Below are 14,707 nucleotides of genomic sequence, written 5' to 3'. Positions count from 1 at the left end.
CTCAGCTCAAGGTTCTCCTTTTATCCTTTTGCTGAGGGCTCTGGAAATGCTTTGGAATCACATGAGAAGAATGAGTGTAAGATGGATTGGGTACAGGCTGCACAAGTTGCTTGCAACATTGCATTCTTGGCTGCTGTTTTTCCTAAGACTCCTCAGTTGAAGTCCTATGCATCTGAGTTGTGAGTGTGTACCCAGTACTTCTAGGAAGTATACAATGTTCTTTGCGTGTGTACAAGGTAAGTCAAGGGATGAAGAAGAGATTGCTCCCTAACCAGCTGACCAATGTGTCTTGTCACAGCTCTTTGAAGAACTCCAGAAACAGTTAAGTCTTATACTTTTAGTCTTAAATTTCACTAAGTATAATGGTAGCAAACAGCATGAGAAAAGCTAACTGAATAGTTGTGATAAAAGGGGAAAAAATGTATAATCTGAGTTCCTCTGAATGTACCTTGTGTTGTAGCTATAAGGCATAAAGCCATTGGTGGTATATAGTGTGTAGTGAAAGTTACTAATCAATCTAGGTAAAAGTTGTTATAGGCCTAAAAATACTTAGGTAAACTTTCAAGAAGAGCCACCTTTCCTGAAGTTTGAAATAAAAGTAACAATCTTCAAGGTGAAGTTCAACTGAGAGTAATTGTCTTGTTGACTGTACCTGTGGACTTCCCTGTATAAAAGCAGGGCCACCTAGAAACTGTTTCCCAGGACTGTGTCCAGACACCTTTTGAGTCTCAAGGAGGGAAATTTCTCCCTCCCAAGGAGGGAGATTTAATGGCCTTTCTAGACAACCTGTGCCAGAACTCAGTGACTGTCACAGTAAAGAAGTCTTTCCTGATGATCAGATGGACCCTCCTGTGTTCGTCCCTATTACATCTTCTCCTGTCAGTGGGGCACTACTGCAAGGAGTCTGGCTGTCATCCATGCACCCTCTGTTCAGGTGTTTGTACTTATTGACAGGTTCCCTGCTGAGCCTTCTCTTCTCCAGGTCCTGGCACTCTCAGCCCCTCTTCAGAGGATAGGTGCCTTGATCGTCTTCGTGGCTCTTCACTGGACTCTCTTCAATATGTCAGTGTGCCTCTTGTACTGAGGACTACCCTCTAAAACATTGTGCAGTCCCAAACAATTAGCTGTGCAAGTTATACCGGTTTTTCTAAGCCTGGGATCTTGGCCTGGAAGTTCATTGCCTTTGTTTCTGCCAGACTTCAATGTCACAGCTATCAGATGCTTATGTCTCTATATATCCTCTTGATATGGATGAGTTTCTAAATCTGCGTGCAGCCCTATCAACATTCACTGGAATAGGAAACCCATTCAAAATGTTGCTTTATATTGCTTAATGTGCTTTACAGGCCACAGTTTGGGAGCCTCCCTCTTAGAAGAGAGCACATGCAAGCACTAAAGGCTCAGTGTAGGGTTGGAGACTGCAAAATTGCAGAATCTTGTAAATCAGGAAGAGTGCCAGACAGGAATACTGCAGTCTAGGAGTATGCCTGAAAAACTAGAATTAGAGACAACACCGGGATGCTGGTTAAACACAGCAGTCTTGAAAGCATATGTTCTAAAAGTGGTTAGTGGCCATTAATTTAGGGAAGGTAGGAGAAAGCATAATATTGCTGGAATATGCATCATGTTCTGTGTGTTGTTTTTTTTAACAACTTGATGGCAAAATAGAAACTGTTTTGCTATGTAGTTAGCCCTAGAAAGCTCACAATACCTACAAAATACTAAAAAGGTGTCTTTAGGCATGGAATGTTGCTACTGGACTTCAAACATGCTAAAATGAGAATCCAAGGAGACTTAATGTGCTACATTATTAAGAAGCACAGGAAGTGGAGATGCTTTATAACATTTTGTTTCTATGCCTATGAAACACGATACCTGCAATGTCTATCATGGAATGAAAGTCCAGAACTTTCTGAACTTCCTTTAGATATTAGTCAGCTGGTGTATGCTTGTTGGAAACCATCACACACTTATTTTTTCATTTAACATTGGACTTGTGACAATTGACTGTGTAAGTAATAGAATACACTGCCACAGTGAGCACCTGATCATGAAAGTTAATATCTGGAGTGCAATTTTACTTTGATTTAAAATATTTTTGCAGCACTAATATAAACTTTGCTAATCTCTGCATGTCCTCTGTCTTGCAAGGAATGGCTTTGGTTTACTAGATGCCGTATTGAAATTCTACTTTGTTTTGAAACAAATTCTTCCACAAGTACCAAGCTAAAATGAGACTTTTTTTTCTCTGACCGGCTGCTAATCTCTTTGAATTGTGTTTATAATATTATACATATATTTTTAATTTTTGGAGGGGCTGAATTGGAAAGAGTGCATATCATAGAATGGTGTGGGTTGGAAGAGACCTTAAAGGCCATTTATTTCCAACTTCCCCCTGCAGCAGGCAGGGACACCTCCCACCAGCCCAGTTGCCCAAAGCCCCATCCAACCTGGCCTTGAACATTTCTGGGGATGGGGCATCCACAACTTCTCTCGACAGCCTGTTCCAGTGCCTCACCACCCTCACAGCAAAGAATGTCTTCCTAAGGTCTAATCTAAATCGACCTTCTTTTGGTGTAAAGTCATTCCCCCCTTGTCTTATCCCTACATTCCCTGATAAAGAGTCCCTCCCCAGCTTTGCTGTAGGACCCCTTAAGGTCTCTGTGGAGCCTTGTCTTCTGAACAGTCCCAACTCCCATAGCCTGTCTTTGTAGGAGAGGTGTTCCAGCCCCTTAATTGTCTTTGTGGCCTTCCTCTGGACTCATTATAATAGGTCTATGCCCTTCTTGTGATGGAGGGCCCCCAGATGAGTAGTAGAAGTCTTCGCTATGTATTTTAACTTACAGTCAGGTTCTGACTAATTCTTTGTGAATGTAGTTTTGCTTAAAGGGATTGAACTTATTTTATGGCTTTCTTAGTATTGCAGTTTTTAACCATTGACAATACTCATCTCCTTTAAATAAGAGATCCTATAAGTAGTGTTATATACTGTGCCCAAGTGCAGGCTAAACTCTCCCATCTTCTTGCTGAAAGGTTGTAGGCTGCAATCCAGTTAACACATCATTCAGTCTTACTCAAATAAGAGGGATGTGTCACTTATTTTTGATTTAAAACTTTGAATTTCAGCCCTATTTGTTCCTGCCTTCTGTGACTCTTACCTTTTTGCTTTTCACTAGTGCCCTGCTGTTGTTGTAACCCCCGACTATGCCACCTTTGCTAACAACTTTGGCCCTTTAGTTTTCCACTTTATAAATAAGATTGTATGTAGTCCATAATGCTATGTTCTAGTCTTTTATTTTTAGTCTCTTTTGTTCTTCCATCTAAAGACTTAATAGAAAGCATTTTCTACATTTTCCCTTTAGGTTTCTGCATAATAAAACTGCAAGCTATTGCTTTACAGTTAAGTGTTTCTTCATCTCAGAAGTGCTTAGGGATCATTATTTGATGCACCCCTATATACAAATGCATTTATAGCAGATGCCCTTATTTTGATGTAAATCCTTGGGGGGGGCGGGGGGGAGATAACTGATAGGTAAATCAAATGTGATTTTAGTCCTTCCTGTTGATGTATTTTCTGTTTCTGTCTATCAAAGGTCAATGGAGTGTTCTCTCAAGAGTAGGAAAGGGGAAGGGACTGCAGCTGTGAAACCAGCCTCTTACGTTACTTGGATACATTTGAATTTTATTTTTTGCCTAGAATAGGGAAAGATTCTTCAGTTGTTGATAATATGCTGATAGTTATTGTGCTACCCACTTTTTGTCATTTTTTGCCTACTTTATTTGCACTTTAACTCTATTAATTGCTATTAAATCATATAATTGACTGCCAAGTTGTAATTCTCTTTCATTTGGGGGGGGGGGAAAGGGTGAAGGGAAGGGGGCCAATGGGTGCATGGGAATGTAATCTAATAATTCTGTAAGGGAGTGTGGGCCCAAAGCTGGTGTCAAAGATAGTGTCATATAGTTGATGTTATTTATGATACTAGTAAGGGATATAAGGATATAAGTAGGTGTGTGTTGCTTTAATGCATTTGTTAGATCTGTGTAGCAATGCTATCAACATTATAGTAAACTATTACCATGGGAGGGGGGAAAAATGCTCATTTTTGTTTGGAGATGGCATATGTTTTCCCAGATCACTGCTTGAGGCATGTTAATATTATTTACTGCTCTTGGAAGGTAAATGCCTGCCGTGATGAACACTATTTCTGCAAATAATTAACTGTATTTATGCAGTAGTCCTGTGAAAATCAATTTCTTATGAGTAAAGTTCAAAATATATGCCTGGCATTTTAAAGATGAGGATAAAGGACTTTATATTCCAAAAAGTCAGCTCTAAGACCAAAGCACTGGAAGAACTTCAATTATAAGTAATACTTTGTTCATTACAAATGCAAATATTTAGTTTATATTTTTTTCTGTAAGAAAATACATATATATATAATTATATATATATATATATATAAAATCTTGTTTTAAAGTAACTCTTAAAGCTCTGCTGAACACAAAACATGTTATTGTTTTTTCTGTCCTATTAGCACCACGGAGATTTCACGGTATCACTTAATGATGTGATGGAAACTTGGAAATATTTGTTACATGACAAACTAGGATTATCACATGAAAACATGGAAGAACCAGAAAACTATGCTGATGTTAAAAAAGCCTATGATACCTTCTTAGCAAGCAGCAATATGTTAGATATCATAGATATATGTCAGAAGTGCTATGCTCTTGCACTTGTATCTGAAGAGGAAAGCATAGCCCCTGTAAGTATTTTGTTTGCTTGATCTCTGTTTTACCATATTTCTGATTTCAGTTATGGATTTACAGTGCTTCTAAAATATATGCAGAAGTCTTGAATTATTCACAAATGACTTTCCTTTTCTCTGGAGGAACAGATTACTTTAAATTATTAAACCTTTTAAGAGATCGTAGATCCATTCAAAAATTACATATTTCAGCTGTCCTGCTTGATGGGTAGATCACAGCTCCACTGAGTATATTGTTCTTTCTCACAAACAGAACTGAAAACTGAATTGTAGAATTTGATGTGGCTGGGTCAGAGCTTAGTGATTAATGCATCATGGAGTTTTGGATATATGTTGATAGGCAGTCCAAATATTTTTGGTTTTCATTTTAAAAATACCACGCTCTTAAAGGCAAAAAAACTCCATATTCTTTATGTACCTTCATGTTAGATTTTTCCAGAGACCACAAGAGGTTCCACTTCAGCTACTCAGTCAAGCATCTGTTGCAGTTTATTGTGCTTCAGATGTTACAACACTGCACATGAGGCCATGCTCCAGGCTAGAGAAGTTGTAGTACATATTGCACTTTGAATATGAAAATAACACAAATTTGGTTATATATTTTGATCTGATAACAAAGATCAGAATAAGGTGGATACAGTTGGAAGGGACCTGCAAAAACTGAGTCCAAATGTCATACTGTGTACCTGTTCTTCTCACAGTTAGGCAATTTGTCTAGAAGTACCATGAGGGACAAAATCAAAAACCTTGCGAAAATCCAGAAAAACTACATCCACTGCTTTCCCTTTGTCTACTAAGAGGGTGATCTTATCATAGAAGGATATCAAATTAGTGAGATGGGACTTTCCTGAACCCATGTTGGCTGGGTCTGATGGTTGTGTATTAGTAGCAATTAAAATAAGTTTAAAAAACAAGCATGCCCCATGATTTTATTTGATTCTGTGCTCTGTAGAGCATGGGAAGATTAAAAGACAAAGGAAACTTATAATGAAAAATTAATAAACATTGGATTTAGCTGCACCTATTTCTAGCTTGTAACAAAAATTACAGAGAGGAGTTAACTGTCTGCTTGCAGGAAGGTAACCTGCATTATTAGAGGAAAAACTAGTCAATGAAGGACAGAATATTTCAATTGCTTGGAAGAACTCTTCCTTCTTCTTCTACAAAAGACATAAAGGACTGAAGTTTAGGAAGCTGTAATTGCTTTTCTTGTATTTGTTGCTACTTTCATGGGGAAGGTAGAAAATTTTGGAGGATTAATGAGTTCTTTATAATTATGGTATAGTATTAACTTCTTTTTTTTTTTCTTTAAAAAAAGAGCAGCTGCTTTTAGGGTAGTAACTGTAAAAGTTCTCCTGAGTTAATCTGAATCTTACATGTCATTTTTCTCTTAAAACAGTTGTATTTCTAAAGACTAAAGAAAAATTAGCTTTTGGGGTTCAAAATATTAGCAAGCTGGAGAAAATCGTAGTTTTACTTGGTCTTAGCATTACTTTTGTGTTTCAGTCATCTTTGTATTTAAATTTATTCAATTCTTTTTATTAAAGGTTCAACTGCTGGAATTTATTTCTGGCATAATGAATGTATCAGAAAATAGTGGTTGTGTGCCTTCTACTCCCGCACCAGTCAACAGACAGGACCAGAGCAATGCGAAGGTAAAAAAAAAAAGTCTTTTTTAATGCTTTTTAGATATGGGAAATTTAATGGAAGATGAAATACAAGTTTCCTTTTCCAGTTATTGCTATTAAGATATTATTGGTTTAAAAAATAAGTGTATTCAAACTCTGTATCTCTTCGGTATATTATGTGTGTGCATGGAGCAAGTGCACAAATTTATTCTCTGGAAGACAGTCCTTTTATGGCAGGTACTTGACCTAGATTTAATCTGCCTTTAAACAATAGGGAATACATATTTTCTGCAAGTATATTATCATTCAAACATTGTCTTGACTGAGAGTTAAAGGATTTGCCTGATGCTGCAAAGTGAAATGATAAGAGATATAAACTTAGGCTTAACTTTTAAACTTAAGTAATGCTTATTTACTTGCAGAAGAAATCTGAGTAGCAACTGTAGTGGTAGCTGTGGAAATGCAAACAATGCTGATCTGTTGCAGTAGACAGCTGAGGACTTTGTGGGGATACTGGATTCAACCACCTAAACAGAATCGGTATAGCAGTGCTTAGAATGCTGAAGCTTCAGTCACTTCCAAGCTTGCTTTCCTCTTAAGTGTCAATTTCAATACAATATTTGGGTACAACTCAAAATAGTTCCCAACAAGTGAGCAAGCATCTTCCCAGCAATCTGACATCAGGATAACAGAATGTTTCAGTAAAATGCACTTAGGTGCTTTTCTCTTTGTTACTAAGGTTATGCCCTAGATAGCACTTCTACCACTAGGCTTGCTTGGTGCTCTGACCGTGACATGTGTAGTAAAAATATTCTTGGCCCATTTTTTCTTTTTGACTGCTTACATTTGTCTTATTTCCTGTTGAATAAGAAGAAATCCCATAGCTATGAAAGGTTTGTCTTTCCTTCTATTAATGGCCTTTTTTTGTCTTTGCTTTCTTTGCTTATAACAAAACTATAAATTCTTGAATTCTGAGAATTTTATTCTTACAGGATCCTGAACAGTGCTGCAATATAAGTAATTATAATTTTATATTTTTTGATAAGAGGGTAGAGCTGGGTTGTAATTTAATATAAACTTGAAAACTTCGATCAGTGGGACTTCTGTTATTGAAATTCCAGGAAGCCAACCAAGGGAAAAATTAGTGGATCCAAGGTGGAGCTGGTGAGGTGTTGTAAGTCTTTAGCTTATTTGAAGTTAATGTAAAATCATTGTGGTTTAATGGTGTTACTATTTTGCCTTGGGATGTAGAAGGAATATTTGTGGAGAGATTGCTAAGTAGAAATAGATAGCCAACTTGAATAGCTAGAGATACAGCTCTCAAATATTTTGTGAATACTCAAGTACAGTACATATAGTTGTACCTCAAGTACTGTTTTCAGTTTTGGGCACCATAGTATAAGACACACAAAACTATTATAGAGCCTCCAAAGGAAGGCTACGAAGATGGGGAAAGGTCTAGAGGGCAAGACATAAGGAGCAGCTGAGGTCCCTTGGTTTGTTCAGCCCAGAGCAGAGCAGGCTGAGGGGAGGCCTCATGGCGGCCTGCAGCTCCCTGACGAGGGGAGTGGAGGGGCAGGCGCTGAGCTCTGCTCTCTGGGGACAGCGACAGGACCCGAGGGAACCGCATGGAGCTGGGACAGGGGAGGGTCAGACTAGGTGTTAGGAAAACGTTCTGTACCCAGAGGGTGGTCAGGCACTGGGACAGGCTCCCCAGGGCAGTGATCATGGCACCGAGCCTACTGAGTACCATTGTTTGGACAATGCACTCAGACATATAGTCTGAATTTTGGGTGGTTCTGCGTGGAGCCAGGATTTGGACTCAATGATCCTTGTGGGTCCCTTCAACTTTGGATATTTTGTGATGCTAATTTTAACATATTAATCATGCTTGCCTTTGTCAATGCTTCCATAATTGCCATACATGAAGTAATATTTTGAAATTATGTAAGGTAAGACTCTTACTTTACATATGTACTAATAAGACTTTGGAAATTAGATTTTAAAGATTAGAATGTAATTTAGCAGTAAGATGACCAGTTAATGTTGATGCTTTCTTATACAGGTGATGTTCTTGGCAAAGAAGTGTGTTTATTCATATTTAAGCCTGGTGGTGAATTCTAAGGATGATCTGGCATTGGCTCATATTCTAAATGTTCCTGACAGAGGACTTGGTAGAGAAGCCTTTACTAAACTAAAACATGCCTCACAGGAGAGAAAAATGTCCATTTTCCTGGTATGTGTGTCCAATGAAACTTGCTGTAGATCAGAGATAACGAAATAGTTCTATAAACATGAAATGTTGCATCACATTATGTTGCAACATAAATGTTGCATACGCAAGACTGACACTTGCAAGCCAAGTTGAATACCACCATAAATATAGTTTCTAGATTTAAAACAAACAACAAAAAAATGTGACGGATCCAGCCTGAAGAAAGGGATGGTTGCTTGATTGTGAGATCTAAAGACACAGAAAAATGTGTGCATGTGTACCTCTAGAGCACTAGTGTGGCATTTGAAAAACAGGAATCAGGACTGTTAAAAAGAATCCATTAACAGTGCATTACAATGTGTTTTACCTTTTTTGTTTAAAATGTTGAAAGTACTTCGGCTAAATGTTTAAAAACAAACAGCACTTTGTGCACTTTCAGATTCAGTTTAACTCAAGTTTTAAAGTATTTCCTTGCACAAAATCCCTTTTGTAGAGCCATCTAATGATAAAAATCCTGCTTTTGACATGTACTTGAGAACAGACTCCAAAATTTGGAGTAGCCGTATTGCAGCTTCTTCAGCTTTGGCAGAATTTTTGGAGGGTAATGCTTGTCAGTTGTCTATAGCTTGATCAGTCTTGAAATATTCTCCAAGATGTGATTGATATGGGACATTCCTGCTTATGTTATTCTCAAAGGCACAGAGCTGGAGGAAAAAGAGGTATGCTCCTTTGCATAGGAACATAAAAAGCTATAGCATCAATTATGGTACTCAAAGCATGTGAGGTGAATTTATACTTAGAATAGTTATAGCCACCACAGCGCCATCTCAAAAATAGTTGTAATAAGATGAGTAAGAATTCTTTCTCCAAAGAACCACTGTGGTCCCTCATATTTAAAATAATCAATTTTTGCATATACAGTGCAGACAACGGTAGACCGAGGAAAAACAGTATGTAACAGTCACTGAAGCAGCTGCAGTCTCAGATTTTATGGTTGAAAAATATGGAAAACTTGTGAAATCTCAGTTCCAGGATTATCTTAGCTCCTAATGCTCCATTAAAATTGTGTATAAAAAAGTTGTTTGGACTGGATTTGTTGCCTCTTCCTCACCCTTGCCAGAGGGGAAACTTCTCTACTGTATAAAGAAGTCATCTTTTCTGGCATCTATGTCTTGTAGAAGTCCTGCAAAGCCAGAATATTTTCCATTGGGAAAGCAAGGTCCTATGAACCATACTTTATCCACAAGAAGTCTTTAGTGCAAAAGCAGGAATAGTGGCAGGTTTAATTTCTTTGCTAGAGTAATTCCAGTTGTATTTGTTACAGTCCCAAGAGCTTTATTAAATTTAATTTCAGACTATACAGCTAAATCATATGTAGAATCAGTATTATGGCATCAGTCAGTTGTAATTGGTTTCTTATCTCTAACTTTTATGGAGAAATGTGAAGCTGTTTATTTTGACCATTGCCTTAAAATTTGAGGGGTCATGATCAAAAGTGTACTGCTTTGAGGCCATCTCTTATTTTCAATGTCTCTATTGTATACTAGTTATATGGAAACTTCCAGAACTGAGTATCTGATGCTAGGACCTTTTAATGGTCACATTTTTTCAGCTTTGAGTATTCATAGTTTTTATTTGTACCTCTGAAAATATATATGCTACTGGAATCAATTTTTACATGCTTTTATTAAATGTTCATAGGCTCTTAGGCCATAGACAAGGCTCTGAATTTTTGAGTATTTTTTTGATGTCAGCACAAGCATTTAAAGAGCAACAACAACAAAAAATTATACTGTATTAATAAAGCATTTACTAAGATGTCAAAAGGCCAATGTAAACATCAAATTAGTTGGGTCACTTTTGTTTGGCTTGTGGATTTTTATACTGCTGCACTATTTAAGCATTGATCGTGCAAATATGTATAGATATGTACAGTGAGATGTAAAAAGCTTGCTATTAAAATGTATTCTATTGATTTTGGTTTATTTCTGCTATTATCTAGCTGTATACACTGCTTGCAAATCTGTAGGAGATGATCACTTCAACATACATACATTTTGGATATGCCTACATTTTTTCAATATTATTGAAATATTTCTCCTAATAGATGGCAATATCTTTTATCCGAACTGTAGAACTTGGAGGAAAAGGCTGTGCAGCTTCGTTATTTGATCCCTTAAGAGTCCATGTAAAGGGACTTTCAAACTTTGTTAACTTTATTGACAAGCTGGAAGAAATTCTTGGTGAAATCTTGGATCCAAGGTAATAGAATTTCTTGTCTTTCTGTCTTGTTGAGCACCTTTTATTTTTCTTGTGTGTGTCTTGAGAGGGAGGAATGAAAGAAGATCTAATCGTTTACTTATTTCAGAGTAAGTGTCTAAACTTTAAACATTTTTCTAAAAAGAAAGCTTATATTTGAAAAGCAAGTGGGGTAAGCTTTTAGATTTTGAGGGTATTCTTTGTATTAAATTTTTACCATATCAATGTATGTATATGTATTTGAATAGTTCCCTAATCATAAATGAATTAGAAAAATTTTAAATCTTGTGGGTCTGATGAATACATACTGTTTTTCTTTTTCTTGCTCATTTATTACTTCTATTTTGTTACCTCACTGTATTTATTCTTGTATTAAAAAACTCTTCATCGCCACTCCTTTCTTCGGTATTAAGAACCAATAAATAATATTGGTTATTTAGCCTTTCTGTTCTCTTATTTTTAACCACATATGCCAATTGTAAGAACTATTTCTTAGGGAGGCTCTTGTAAAGTTACTGGTTTTCAATGTTTCTGAAGACCTGAAGCTAGTCTTCTTGGGCAGAGTTATAAATGTGAGATTAATTACATGCAAGTGTTAGTATGACATAATTTGAATTGGTAAGTGCTGGCTTTAGGAGAAGAAAAATAGTTTTCTTAAGTATTATAGAAGTTAACTACTCTTTCACTTATAATAAGTAATTTTTCTAAACAGAATTTTAGCCAATTACCTGTAATAGTTATGTACTAAAGAATTTTTTTGGTTAAATCGAGTCTAATTCATGCAGCCATGAAAACAATGTTATAAGCAAACCATAAGCATTATTACAAAGATACTTCCAACATCAATGGAATCTGAACAGTAATTTCATTGTTTTCCGTTTTTGTTTTAATTTTTAATGCTGCTACTTGTTTCTTTGATTTGAACATCGTGAATGCCAGAGACATGCTGTATGTGGCGATCGTTAAAGAAAACTTCCAAGTCAACTTCTATTGTATGCTTTTTTCTATGTTTAAATCATGTCTGGCACTATACATTCATAAAAATGAAAAAAACAAACAAACATTTGTGTACAAACTTTTAGGGTGGAGAGACCACTTTTGCAGGTATGTGTGACTCTGCAAAGTGTAACATAAAAATGCTACATCTTTTTAATTACCAGTCTGTTTAAAGCATGTAAGAAAAATCAAAGTAGCTGGAAAAATTGCAGTGTAACTGGAAGAATTCTCTAGAGCTTAGTAATTGTTTTCTAATCCCTGTTGCTGTACCTGCTGTCCTTTTCTTCATCATTCTAGTTCCTATTTTCATTCCATATAGATGGCATGATAATATCTTTCACTTTAGGGTATAAGTTTTGTAAATAGAAAATTCGATCGTGTTCAGTAGATTGCATGTATATGTGTAGGTGTCATTGTTTGTGTCACTAAGCAAGCTGTACTATGTATTTCCTGTTCTTGTACTCCTTATGGGGTTTATAACCACAAGATGTAAAATACTACTATTGTGTTTGTTTCTATATTTATGTAGTAGCTAAGTGATTATAGAAATATACTAATTGGTTGGCTGTCCTCAAAAGAATCTTCATTAGTCTGCTAAGTCCTCAAAAACTGTACGGATTGCAACGTTGGTGAACAAAAAGAAACCATTCAATTTTCCCTAAGTTTTCAGTAAGCCATGTGAGTGGGGACAGCCTGTATGTCCTGCTTGTGATTTTTACAGTTATGAATTCTAGAAGTAATTCTGCAAAAGAAATTTCTCTACTTCTGTTACTACTGCAGTCTGAAGAGCAGAGGAAAAAAGCAACAGTGAACCAAGTTTTTAGTTGCTTAGTCTTTAGAAGCCAGCTTAGAAATCTGAGAGCAAACTGGGCTATCTGTCTGTGACATTGCTATTTCTCTGCTGTAAATGTTAGCCAAGCTACAAAATCAGGTCTTGGTATTTTCTATTCTACAAGAAACATGCAGTATTTTTGGCTGTTTACTTAATAATTTGAAGTCTGTTACTTCACTGTTTGAACTTGTTGAAGTGGAAACCCTATGAAACTTGAACTTCTGTAAAATACAGAGTAGCCAAATAAATGCTGAGTTGATTGTGGAACACAATCTGTCAAAAAGACTTTCTTAATCTGCTTGAGTCATGTTTTTTTTTTTAAACCTAGAAACTTAGTTGAGAGTGTTGAACATTGTTGGGATGTGCTTAAGAATATTTTGAACATAATAGATATGGTGCAACCAATTGTCTGCTAATCTATGGAGAAAAACAAATGTTCTCATGCTCAGGTCATTCATCTAAGAAAGAAAATGAACAGTAGATGATATGAAAGCTGTAGAATAGTGGAAATCTAATGAAACTGATTTGATTCAAGTGTGGCACGAAGTTTAAGCAGACCTGATAGCCGGAGAAATGCAAAGATATAATGAATTTCAGTAGTTTTGAGGAGTGTGCAATGAGTAAAACAAGCATTCTTATAAATCTGTGGCATGTTGAAATAGTTGAAGTTTGCCTCTCCTCATTCTCCAGTTGTGTAAGATTAGAAGGAATTATGAGTACTTCAAAAATCAGTAGCATGAACAGTCCTTAAAGTTTGGGGGTGCTCTAAAACTTGTAACCCTAAAACTATTTACAAATGCTGTACATAGACTTTGGCAACGTTCACGAAGTATATTATGCAAGTTCTCTACTTATTCTTGTCTCTTGACAAGAAATGTATCAATGTTGCGTTTGGAATTGGATGATATCATTTTACACCTGGTGATCTTGAGCCTCATTTATGGTGGTATAAACAAAAGACTGCAGTACTCATTCATCATTCTGAAATCCTTTTCTTTTACACCAATAATGCTTCTTGTATCCGGAAATAACTTTTTCTATTTCTGGAATGACATTTTTTCAAGTTCATAAAAGCTGTGTGTGACTTATGCTTTTCCATGTCTCAGTTTAGTTTTATTGGTTGCTGCAACTTTGGCTTCATATGCATGTGTGTCTATATAAATATATATACTTTAAAAAATATATACTGGTTTTGTAGAGTAGCAAAGTTGGTAGGGCCCGATTCAAGAAGAAAACTCTGACTTCGTTGTAAAAGTACTGACCACTAGGTGACACTATTGCACAGCTCACAGTAGTAGTAAAGCCTAACAGCTGCATTAAGTGTTCCATTCAACACCTTTGAGTGAGCGTGATACTTTGGAGAGGGTCTTCGGTTCAGGCCCCAAAACAGTCTTCTACAGTCGATTTTAGAAGTTATACAACTTGACTTGATCATGCTTTTGAATTAGTGCATTGAGCTGTCTGCTAGTAGGGAAAATGCAATTACTCAAGTTGCTTTTGTGAAGCTGTGATTGCAGCTGGAGATACAGTAGTATTTTAGCATAGAAAGCATATGAGGCTTGATCTGATCTTGTTCTGAATGTTTGGATTAATTGGTTAGCATTCACACAGCCCTGGAGTTCTGTGTTCTAAAGTTGCTGGAAAACCGTGCAAGCATGTGCAAAGCAGTGTCTATAAGACTCTTTAAACTTAAGATCATAAAATAATTCAGGTTGGAAGGAACATCAGGAAGTTTTTGATCCAACATCCCGCTCAAAGCAGTCAATTATGAGGTCAGCCTAGGATAATCAAGGCGTTAACAAGTCAGGCTTTGAAAACATCCAAGGACAGACACTGCAGCGTCTTTCTTGGCAACCTGTTCCACTACTTGAGTGTCCTCATGGTGACTTATTTCTTCCCTGAAACCAGTTGGGACCTGTCTTGTTTCAGTTTGTGCCTGTTGTCTCTTTTCTGTCTGCTAAGAGCCAACATGAAGAGCCTGGCTCCATCTTCTTGATTACTTTCT

General features: G+C 36.6%; 1 protein-coding gene across 5 annotated transcripts in view; it reads left to right on the top strand.

The window, feature by feature from the left end:
* The window catches only part of PARPBP (PARP1 binding protein), a 53,612-nt gene that overhangs the window by 2,821 nt on the left and 36,084 nt on the right, over nucleotides 1-14,707 (top strand). For all 5 annotated transcript variants that reach the window (XM_080558573.1, XM_080558570.1, XM_080558569.1 and 2 more), the window contains 4 exons: nucleotides 4,539-4,769; nucleotides 6,320-6,427; nucleotides 8,466-8,636; nucleotides 10,723-10,877. In XM_080558573.1, coding sequence (XP_080414699.1) covers nucleotides 4,539-4,769; nucleotides 6,320-6,427; nucleotides 8,466-8,636; nucleotides 10,723-10,877 — 665 coding nt within the window. The remainder of the gene's footprint in view (nucleotides 1-4,538; nucleotides 4,770-6,319; nucleotides 6,428-8,465; nucleotides 8,637-10,722; nucleotides 10,878-14,707) is intronic.

This window comes from Anser brachyrhynchus, assembly GCF_964034855.1.
Source record: "Anser brachyrhynchus genome assembly, chromosome: 1".
Taxonomy (NCBI): domain Eukaryota; kingdom Metazoa; phylum Chordata; class Aves; order Anseriformes; family Anatidae; genus Anser; species Anser brachyrhynchus.
Note: the sequence above shows the minus strand (reverse complement) of the source record. Positions and strands in the feature narration are given on the sequence as shown.